The 11946-nt window shown below is 35.5% G+C and overlaps 1 protein-coding gene across 3 annotated transcripts; it reads left to right on the top strand.

The window, feature by feature from the left end:
• LOC119631312 lies at positions 1-11654 on the top strand. 3 transcript variants are annotated; one of them, XM_038023399.1, is made up of 12 exons: positions 241-329; positions 415-677; positions 981-5701; positions 5757-6179; positions 6240-6684; positions 6747-6804; positions 6868-7085; positions 7627-8114; positions 8180-8342; positions 8409-8612; positions 8674-9035; positions 11381-11653. In XM_038023399.1, the coding sequence occupies exons 2-12, from the start codon at positions 497-499 to the stop codon at positions 11567-11569; spliced, it is 7452 nt and encodes a 2483-aa protein (XP_037879327.1). In that variant the 5' UTR covers positions 241-329; positions 415-496; the 3' UTR covers positions 11570-11653. The 3 variants fall into 3 exon arrangements, with proteins under 3 accessions (XP_037879326.1, XP_037879325.1, XP_037879327.1); XM_038023398.1 differs by having other exon boundaries at positions 1-677; positions 8180-8333; positions 11381-11654; XM_038023397.1 differs by having other exon boundaries at positions 1-677.
• Positions 11655-11946: the final 292 nt, after the last annotated feature.

The following is an 11946-nucleotide window of genomic DNA, read 5'->3' as shown; positions in this document are numbered from 1 at the left end:
GTGCGTGTAATTGAGGATATGGTTCTTCTCTAAAAAGTGCTTTTTCAAGAGATTTATTTAAAACAAGTCTCATGTGTTTACAAGAAATGTAAAGAAAAAAAAAATTAATTTTGGGAAAAAAGGAAAAATTCCCTTGTCATTGGAATACAAAAACGGTACTTGCAAAAAACTACTGTAATCTTATAAGAAAGGTGTGTGTTTAATGAAGTAAATTGTGAAATATTTCGGCACCATGAATAACGTTTTGGACAATGATAACAGTGCCTCAAAGGTTATTGCAGAGTCAACTTGTGGACCATTAAATGAGCTGCCATCGACGGATGTAAAATGTAAGGATATAATCCCAAAAGCGAATACTAATTCATCTCCTTCTATTTCATCAAAACCTGGCGAATCAAAACGTTTAATACGTAGATTTACAAAACTTGATAGTAAAAAATTACAACAATTGGGCTTAGATCGCAAAATAGCTGAAGCCTTAAGTCATCAAAAGTCAATGAAAGAGCAAGAATCGAAAGCAACGAAAGAGTCACCAACGAGGGAATTAATAGGAATAACAGTAGCAGCAGCAATTACAAGGAGTAGTGTTGAAAAGATATCACCACTTGCAAAAAGTTCAGATTATTTGGGAAGTGATGTTAAAAGCTTAAATGAATTGCCAGTGACCGATGTAACCGGTAAATATATATTTTAAGTTTATATTTTTTAACTTTTTTCTTCGTAACAATTTTTTATTATGGTCGACATTTATGCCCTGAACGTTCAAAAGATTAGGTAGCTCGGTGAGTAAAATTGTCTTGCTAGGCGATAGGGTGCCCAGGTTCAACTCTCGGTGGGTTTTCGCGTTTTTTCTAAAAATTTTTTAATACTTTTTAAAAAAGTATGTAACAGACGCTACGTTTTTCGACTTTTTCTGACGTTTTTATAAAAAGACTTAAATATTATTTAATTGAAGATTTTATCACTGTTCCCAATATTAGCATCCATAACAGACGAAAAATCGACTTCAAAATCAACTACACCGCCAAAAATTACTATAACTGGCCCAGAAAGTCCTTTAGAATATGAAGAGGAACAGTTGCAAAATTTAAGTGCTCAACAACGTTTGGAAAACGTGAAACAATTGCTTAGTAAAAAGATAATGAAAAAACATACAAAGGAAGCATCTCCAGTCGCCGCTGGCGGTAAACCTTCATTCGTACATTTAAAGTCAACTCCCGTTCACGATGAGATCCCTAAAACAGCGGACATTAAAGCTCCTACTCAGAAAACACCAAAAACGGCATCTACTAAAATAAGAAGTTCTAATAAAGAATCACTGCCGGTTGTAAGTTTTCTTTTAAAAAATAATTTAAGTAAACCTGTAGTTCGGCCACAAAGCCCTTCACCATCGTCCGAAATGTGTTTAAAAAATCATTCGCATTCAAAACTGGTTCTTATACCTAAAGCTACGATAAGGTCAACTCATCAACACAGTAATCAAAGACGTACTTTTTCTCCAATTAATGTTTCCAAAGAACAAACAGCAGATAATTCAGAAAACAAATGCTCTGAGGCCACTGCAATAAACAGTCCTACTGCATCTTGCAATTCAGTACCAAAAAGTTTAATTGTATTGGAGAATAAAGTCTTATCGCAACATGAAATGATAGATTTAACTTCATTAGGCTTGTCGACCTCGAAGGTAGCTAATGAAGGGTTTTCCCAACCCCACAAACCCATACCAGAAGTTATGATTAAGCAGGAACAACCAGACGACTTTCCGCCTTTACCTTCTAATGCAACAAATCAATTAAACGTACATCCCTTGCCAATAAAAACAAATAGAAAAAGTGTGAATACTAAGAAATTGAAGTCATCATCCGAAAAGTCAGCCCCGTCGTCTAAACAGACACAGAGTAAATCATTAGAAAAACCACTGACGAAGGACCCAGATATCTTCTCCACTTCCTCAAAAGCAGGCAATGAAACATCGCCAGTTGCAATTGAAAAATCTTCACTCAAAAATTGTTCTCAGAAAATCGCTTCAAAACCCGAAAAGCAATCGCTGATAAAAGCAGTTTCGAAACCCTCATTGACTTCATCGCCGTCAAAAGAAACAAACGTTTCTGCAAACTCGATGGAAAGTGAAATTGAAACACTTGTTCCTTTCACGAAATCCGCCTCGGTGGAAATTGTCAATGAACCCGAAATGAACGACACTTTTTCAGCAGTTGATTTTATAGCTTCTCTATCAAATATGTCACAATCGATGACTGAAAAATCGTCAATGGAATTGTCGCAAGAAGAATTAAACTTGAACGCTTCCTGCTCTTCAAATATGAGTTCGGCGACGCATAAAATATCTACTTCGTACAAAACTGGCGCAGAATCTGCAAAATCTAGCCTGTCAATCGGTAAAATTGTAACTATACCGAAAGAAAATATTTTGAAATTGAATCCCAGCAACCTCAACGCAATAGTTATTGCTAGTTGTAACGGCCCAGAAACTATAGTAACCAAATCAACTGAGGTAACAATCACGACGCCGAACCAAAAACTCCAATCCATGCCAATAAAAGTGCTCAACAAATCCGCTAACGTCAGAAAAGAGACTCCAAAAGCTGCAACTATTAATCGAGTCAAAAAAACTGTCTTCAAATCTGATAGCAATAAGTTACGAAAAGAAATGTTTGAGTGTTTAAATATTAAAGTGAAGGAAACACGAGAACCCTCAATTCACGAACCTGAGTGCGGAAACGAAAAATCGAGCAAATCAATTGAATTTTCCAAGCATTCCGATGATATTAATGTCAACCAAGAGCCTGATAAAAGTTTACCTAAAGAAAAAGTGGAAAAGGAGCTTCAGAAACTTAGCAAACCATCCATGCCTTCTATATCGGAGACTAATATGAATGTGATCCCCGAAATCATTCAAGGAAATCAATCACAAGCCAAAAAATTAGATGCATTAAGCAAAATCGCTGAACAAAATGACGAGCGATCACCTAAAATGACGTATGTACAAAATGCTGCTGTTAATATAGATGCCCCTAAGTCTCTGGGACGGTTTAAAAAGTCCAAAGCTAATTTAATTTCAACAGCTAAACCTTGCTCTGATGTTCCAAAAAGTGAAGAAGATGTGAATCATGAGACTAAAGATCTTACTTGCACAGCTGATGGTAATATACATCAACCAGTCACTGAAATTATTAGGAAAATCGAAGACTTTGCGAACCAGGCGGAAGACAATAGACCTGTAGAAGTCATCTCAGTGGTATCACCTTCATCTGAAAAGCGTTTAATAAAAGAGTTGAATATCAATCAAAGTGAACAAGTTTCCAGAAACATTGCTGCGACTGCACTTGAAACAGATGACGAAGAAAAAACGCACAAAAGCTGCGGGTTAAACGCGTCTGGTGAGCCATTAGAAGATGCAGGGAGAGAAAACGCGGAAGTACTTAAACTCCAAACCGGTTTAAATGTGAATGAAAACATTGTTGGAAGGATGCCGGAGGAAGTTAGCAACGGAAAAGAAAAGACAGTTTCGGAAATTTCCAAAGTCGGACTGTCTTTGAAAGCAAAAAAGTCGAATGTAACGTTTGCCAAGGAACCCAGTGTTAGCGAAGCAACCCCAAATGTATCGGAAGGAGCTGACCCCGGTACAATTTCTGATCCGCCACAAGCAATATCGAATTCTAAATTGAACGCGAAGCAATCAAAGGAGGCGAAAGATAAATTTGCAAATGGCAACTCTGCTTTGAGTGACATAAAACTTACAAAAACTGCCCAGAAAAATCAAGAGAAGAAATCCTCCCCTTCAGTGGCTTTGCCGTTAACAAAATCGCCACTTAAACGCAAACGTCCAGATATAGAAACATCAGCCAACGAACCTATAGCAATTGCCAGCGTAACACATCGCGGTAAGAAAAGCAATCAACTTAAATTAAGCGAATGTGTAAAGTCGGAAGAGAAGGGTGAAGAGAAAAAGAAAGACGACGAGGAAGAAAGTCTTTTAGAGCCGCTGAGGGTTGAAGAATTTAACGAATATAGCTGCAAAGAGAAGAATTTTCTCAATTCAAACAAACATCCGGATGATGATAGTAATTGCGTGGCAAGGAGGTCTAAACTTGGAAAAGCTAGGTCTGCAGAAGCGGAAGAAGAACTAAAGAATTTAAAAAAAATGGAAACAATAGGTCCATTAAGCATAAAAGTGCGTAAGGGGACGAAACATCGGAAAGAACTGGAAATAGAAGAGAAAAAAACCGAAATTGATGGTAATGTCGTCAAGTCGGGAGAAAAGCCAAGCAATAGACGTAGCTCTCAAAGGAAAGCAATACTGGAGTTCAAGGAAGATAAATCTTCGGCCAATAACACGGAGTGCGCTGTGAAAGAATCAATAAATTATGAAGATTTAGAGTTTTTACCAGTCAACGCTGAAATACAAGATTTCGAGCCTCTCCGAGCAAAGAGAAAGATTGCAAAAAAGCATCGGCACGTAAGCAAAGAAAATAGTACGCAAGCGAAAAATAAAAAAACAGATAATTCTAGCCGAGAGGCTGTTATTGAATCACCGCAAAGTAAACGACGTAGAAAGACTTTGGAAACGGAAGCCGTAGTCCACAAGGTTCTAATAGATTCAGATAACGAATATGAAGGAGGAGAGATAAGCTTCGATGGTAGCCCAGAGTTTCTAGGATTCGATGACAGTTTTGAAGTCGGTTTAGAACTAAAAGAGGACGACAATAAGTTCAAAAATATGGAAAGAAAACAAACAACCTTGAGAGATTGGCTCACGACTGGTAAAAATACCTCCTCGCCGGCACCTACAGAAGAAAAACCATGCTCTAGCCGCAACATACCATTAAAGAAACGGTGGGATTTGAATATGACTTCTCGCGATCAGACTGATGTTCATGACGATGAAATTTCATCGGCAGATGAGAACGAAGTGAAAATTAAAAAAAGAAAAGTAGAAAATCTGCTTGTGACCGATAGAAAAAAATTCGCGCTTGGAAAAAATCAAATTGAGAAGCCTGAAGAAAATGAGAGTTTAACGAAACCGCTTTCGGCAAATGATAGTGAGGCGAAAGCTTGTTTAATAGTACAAAATGTTAAAGACATTCCTTTGCCGAAATTAAAATCCACAAATTCAAGAGCGCAGAATTCAACAAACGTCAAACCTCCGCAAAAAAGTATTTCACAAATGTCCGTAAAAGACAGTCTACAGAAAACGTTTACATCTAATGTAAATGCAGAACGTGAAGCAAAAAGCTTAGAGAAAAAGAGTGATGAGAAACCGGATAACTCAAGGTTAAAATGCGAAGCGAAAACTGCCTCGAAAGTCGAGGAGAATGATTTACAATTTTCCAAGATTTCGAGTCCTACAAAAATAAAAAACCATTCCAGTGACTCTCCAGCTTCAGTGTCAATCAAAAGTGAGCCGAATACTTCTACAGGAGCAACCATACCCGTAAAACGCAGCAGAGGCCGTAAGCTTGGTGCAGTGCCCAATTTAGAGAACAATTTTAACCCTCGCCTATTGTTAGCAACCAATCGATCCGAAGTAGATTCAGATGAAGTCCTAACATGTGACGCAGAAACGATAGGTTCCGGGCCTATTCAATGCGGTTTGTGTTTGAAACGTACATCCTCTCAAAAATGGCTTCCGCACTTGAGTGAACATTACGGTTTTGGCTTTAAACTTGGGGAGAAAGAATTAGTAAGTGAAATTTCTACCCCTTTTTTTTGGCATCTATCATATTTTAACTTTTCAGAACGCTTGCAACCGTTCCATAGTTTTGAGTCAAATAATAAGTTACTTCAAAGAGACTAATATTAAAGGGCTTTGTTGTCGTATGTGCCAGAAGATGTATCGTTCTGGCTTGGGCCTACTAATGCATATAGAAGGTTGTGGTATAACGCAGGAACGTGTTATTTGTGAATTCTGTAAACGTGATTATTCTAAGTTATCATTGAATCCGCATTTGCGTACCTGTGCGCAACGTTTGCGTTTAGAAAATCCGAATGTGGAAGAAAATGAAAAAAAGCCTAATTTGACTGTAGAAGAAACATTCAGTAACACGGGTAGACTTAAGCGAGTGTCGACAATAAAAGCCGAAAGTAAATTGAAGATTATTGGGGAGCATTTGGGACGAAACGGCAATGAAGAAAATAATTCGGAATTCGATGCAAAAACGGTAATTAACGTGAATATTCAAAAATATGTTAATATTTTAGAGCTTTTTTCATTTCATTAGCATGTACGCTACCATCCACCAATGGATGAAAATTATCGTCAAAAATGTTCAGATGATTTAAATACATTTGGCAAAGCATTCTGTCCTAAAAAAATTTGCAGGTTTACCAGTGATAATATAGATGAATTGGAAAAGCATATAAATACGTGCAAGCATATAACGAAGTCCGGGTATTATTGTTGTTTTTGTAAAATGAGACGATTTGAAACTGAAAGTTTGGCGATAAAGCACATAGAGCAATGCCACAAGCCAAAAGTGGAAGAATCTGATAATTCTGACTGTAACATACGCACTGATGAGGAAGATAGCAGTGACGATGATAATAACTCCATATCGGAGGATGTAGACGAAAATGAGGATAATTTAGAGGAAAATTCAACAAAGAAAAGTGCAAAAAAGAATTCAAAAATGAAACCAGTAAAAACAGGCTCGGAAAGAAATAAAGGTAATCGATTATCCGATAAAAATGTTTAAACTAATTTTATTTTTCTCTTTTCAAAAACATAGTATTTCCTCCCCGCTCTCACGAAGTCGGTGAAATAGTGATAAACAAATGGAAAAACTTGTAAGAGGAGCCTTAGTTAATATTTTTTTCATATAAATATTGAAGCTTTTATTTTATTCTTAGCCTCGAAATTAATTATTCCCTTACACCACTATTCTCGAAATTCTCCAGCAAATTTAAATTGGGTAATTTCAGCGAATTATCCAACTCTTTTCCTCGGCAAAAAACTTCAATGAAATTTTCCTTTTTAAAGGATATGAAGTTGCTCAGTACTATAGGTCAACCTAAAAAGGATATGGAATGGTCAGAGTTGAAGCGCTTCGAAAACGTTGAAAACGAATGTAAGTTAACTTACATGTTGATACATTAAGAAACAGTAAGATAAAATCGATATCCTCCTTATATAATATATAAATAAAAATTAACAAGACGACTCGAATTCGATTAAAACGATTTTGTCAACAAAAACTCCCATCTACAATATGTAATTATTTTCACTCACTTAACATTTTGATAACAGTAATTGCCACTGCTATTGATCTACTTTAAAGTATTTGAGTATAGGAGTTGCTTTTTTGCTTTATGATAGAATTGGGCAATAGTTTGCACATTTTTAAGCCCATCACAGAGCACCCAGCCCCAAGACTGTGACCACCGCAGTCCCTATGCCTTTCTCCCTTTCCTCGCTTCTTGCTCACCCTATTGCACAAATACGTAACAAAACAACAAAAATAATATGTATACATTTTTTATAGACAAAGCATTAATCTATATCGTCATCCTCCGGTAATGGGTATAATATCCCGTTCCTTATGTGTACAAAATTTGAAGTAACTGAAGTATTTATCTGAATTAATTTATTATTTGTTTAATTGTTTCCAGCTGATATATTTTTCTTTTTGGGAGCTCCTGTGAAAATCGTTGCATGGGTGCCTTTGCCTCATGATGTGAGCGAGCAATATTTAGCTGTAGTATATCGCAAAGATATATTTAAATATACCCGTTTCTCAGAGCCCAAGCGGCACAATACTCTGCTGCTGTTGTTTAAAGTTTTACAAATTGAGTCAGAGAAAGTTTCCCATCTGCAACTTCATTACGGTGTTAATATTACTGATGGCCCAATACATAATATAAGTTTTATTCCCAGTGGCGGTTATAATGCGGACGATAACCGTTTGGCACTGGTGGCGGTTGGTGGCGTTGAAAGTACAATAAAAGTGTATGCCTTACCCTTAAAAATTGCAACTAACGTCGATGAAGCAGAACCAATTGTAATAGAAATAGAATCTTCTTTCATATTAAAATGTGGTTTGAATGATGAGGATCACATTATGTATAAAACGCAGTGCTTGCAAATCTGTTGGTCAGAGGTATATCACAATCATTTGAGAAATTTCAAAAATGAACTTGACGTATATTTTATTAATTTTGTTAGGTAAAGGGCCATAATCACATCTTTGCTGCTTACTCAAATGGTTGTATTGGCATTTGGGATATTAGCGATGATATGCAAGGCAATCTTAATTGTTTCCTTATCGACAACGTTCATCATTATGTACCTTTAAATTATTGGTATGTGGGCGAAAAGGGTATTAAAAGTACGTCTTTGATTTATATTGAGATGCCTAATAATAACTTTCGTTTTTTACTTTAATAATACGTAGATATTAGTATACATTATGATACTAATGGACCCAGATGGTTGGCTGTGTCTGGAATGTTACGACGTTTCGCTGTATTTGACATTCAAAACATTATGCAACCGACAATTGTTCGTGATGAACTTAATAAAAATATTGTACGTGCTATGGATTGGTGCCCAGTATGGGAAACAATCGTTTTGGCTATATGCGATTCCATGCCAAATAGTAAGTTCCTTTTGCATAACAAAACGGATTTTAGGCTTACGTTTGCTTTCTCAATCGTCAGATGGTCGCTGTGCTCTTATTGTTAATCCCCTTAGTGTAATGTTTGCTCATAATAAATTAGACATCATGTCTAGTGCTGTGACACAAGTTCATTACACTCCATTAACAAACTTATGTGTTTGTTCTACGGATAATGGCGATTTACTTTTTCTAAATCCCCGCGAATTACATTATGAACAGCCATTGGGTAAACAATTCGGATACCCACGACGCTTTCTCACCACTATGGATGTGAAAACGCTGAACGGTGACCCGCTTGTCAAAATAGATAAAAGCAGTACAAGTGAACTGCCAAATGATTGGAATATGTATGAAAAGAACTATAAATATAAATACGGTGTGGTCTTCGGCTCCATTTTTCCGGTAAGTGAAAATTTCGTATCATATCCACCACACATACTGAAGAAGAAGTGTAGCATGTGGCATAATAGTAATAATATGCATATATTTATGATCTCGATTTATTGTGCTTGGCCACTACTAAAATCGAAAGCTCATAGATCACCAAAAATACTGAAAGTTGGACTTCTAATGAGCAACTATACGATTTTGTTTTTAATCCACTATAGATTAGGTCTTTAAAATATAATGTAAAGCAATATGAAGTCGAGTTTACATATTGTATCAAATTGGCTATGTCTATTTGTTTGGAAATCTAATGCAATTATAAATACTAAGTGTATGCGTTATTTTCTCATTTTCTCTAATCACCTTAAGTTTTAAACCAGATTCAGAATCGATAGAAGCTAAAATTTGTTCAAGACTTTTTGTGAACATAAATTGGTTGAAGATATTAGAGATGCGATACAGCATCAAAACTATGCACATTTCGCATATATCTATTTCTAGTAAAGTGAATCAGTTTGATGCACTTCCTCTATAGAATTGCCACAGTTGCGTAAATAAAGAGGGGAACTTGATATTTGATACAATAATTTATTAGATGATTAAAAAGGAAAGATTAAAAAATTTGTTGTAATCTAATGAGCGATACGTCCGTAATACACGAGAAACTAATACAACCTTTGAAAAATTTTGAACACATTTTTTTGTTTTTTTTTATTATCTATGGCTGAAACTCACGACGCGGTGAAGATTTTTATAGCATTACTCAGATATTCCACAGGACTATGTGCATATATAATCCCACAATTGTTCCAATCGGTTTGCTAATAAGTCAACGTACATTACCTTACGCTCCAGTACGTTAACGGATTAGTTGTTAGCTTCGCATGTACATCAGCTCTCATGGTTGTCGAATAATGGGTATCACTGTTGCCGTTGTTGATGTCATTTGTGTAAATAATAAAAAGTCTTAAAAAAAGTCGATTTTTATTTGTAATTTCTGATCATAGCTATAGATATGAGACAGGAACTTATTTAACCAATATACGTTATATTAGGTAAAGATATGCACAATAAATGTATTTGTTACGTTCATTGCTAGTATAAGGGGTCATGCACTTTTTCTCACAACAGTAATCGCAGTTTTCGTCACAGAAGAATTTGTTTTAGCTTTTTAAACAGAATAGTTCATCGTTTTAAGCTTTTGCTATTAGAAAGCGGTTTCATTTCTGCCGCATTCATTAGTCAGTTTCTTTAGCAGTTGTGATGAAAGTTGTTTTGCATTTATGCTTTCATTAGAAGTTTTTCGATATAAAATCGATCAAGTCCAAAGTATTAAGTAAAACACTCTACTGGATCAAGTACATCTGCTTCATACTTTGTCTGATTGTAGAAAAAGCACAGTTGAAAGAATTTATTTCTCATCATAAGCATTTTACTCGGATTTATGCTCGGAACTTAAAATTATTGCATACCTTTTTAAAATGTAAAAGCTATGCTATTTAACTTATAGGGGGGATATACACAATGAAGATCACTCTCATTTCCGTGATGAATTACCAATTCAGTTTCCTCGTTAAGTTCTTGGAGTATTTAGCAGACAACCATTTGAAACACAACTGCGAAAAATCGTTGTCGTAGCCATCAGACATTTCCAGAAATAGTATAGTATACGTATGGAAATCCTTTAGCAGTGAGTGTGTTAGCAAAATGCTTGGAACTATTTTTGGACCGAAGACGGAAATCCTGACGAATATCTGGGTAAAAGTTTTTCGAGAATATCTCTACTAAATCGTATGCTATAGATGACATAAAAAAAAGACCCGATAATTTTTTTGCGGCGTCTTGTCTATCGTGGGTATGTGAGCTGGCCGCATTATTTTTTCTAATTCCTATTTATATTTTTTGCGTTTTCTGTGTGGCAATTTCACAAAAATTGAGCCAACATGGCTGCATAGTCTAGGTACCCCGAAAACAAGTCCGGGTAGAAAAAGAATTATAGGTGTCTAGACGTTCTCCGTTCACCTAAATTTTCGAAACTTTGCCTACCTTATAGGCAATTTTTTTTTTTTTTTTTTTTTTTTTTTTTTGTTCAAACTTTGACAGTTGAAACGAGTCAAATACTTGGTGTACTCGTTAATTCTCTTGTTAAGGTCTTCGCGTTTTCACAATATGAATAAAATGAGCCATGCAAATATCTTTTCAAATCTAGATTGAAAAATTTAAGTGCAAACCAGGTGCATACACTCTAGACAGCAAAAACGTCTGAAACTTTTATAATAGCGACGGTGGTGGATATGAAAAAATTCGAATCATGGTGAATAAGTTTTCTTTTTGTTTTACTAAAACTATTCCTTTTGTAGTTGAAGGCTGCACATAAAAATGCTTATTTGGATGAGAATCGCCGGCCTCCATTACATATTACGCCTCTTATGCGTATCAACACATTACGCTGCAATTTGAATCCCAATGGTAAGCATTTGACCGCTGTTGGCTATGAAAATGGTTTCGTACGCATTGTTAATTTCCAAAAGGACACTGAATCTTTATAATTTTGTAAATATTTTTAGATGCTTCTAAGTAATTGTAGGTTTTACAAAATTTGTTATTCTTATGCTTCTATTTATATTACAGTCAAGTAACAAAGAATAAAATGTTTTTTTGTAATATTATCCGAATATTTTCTTTGGCCAATTGATTTATTGAAGATATAATAAACATCTTGTGAAAAGAAGAAGAACATAAATACAATTAGTTTCGAAATGCCATATGGCAAATGCAAATGCAAACACAAACCCAAATACAAATACAAATATATCGATTATTCCCATTTATGAAATTTACTCTATTTTTATTAATGCAAGCGATTCATAAAGGGTTCATAAGGTTGAAAGAAAAAAAGTGCTGAGAGAGGAGACAATTGTTTCAT

The sequence above is a fragment of the Glossina fuscipes genome, unplaced genomic scaffold (assembly GCF_014805625.2).
Source record: "Glossina fuscipes isolate IAEA_lab_2018 unplaced genomic scaffold, Yale_Gfus_2 1, whole genome shotgun sequence".
Classification (NCBI taxonomy): Eukaryota; Metazoa; Arthropoda; class Insecta; order Diptera; family Glossinidae; genus Glossina; species Glossina fuscipes.
Note: the sequence above shows the minus strand (reverse complement) of the source record. Positions and strands in the feature narration are given on the sequence as shown.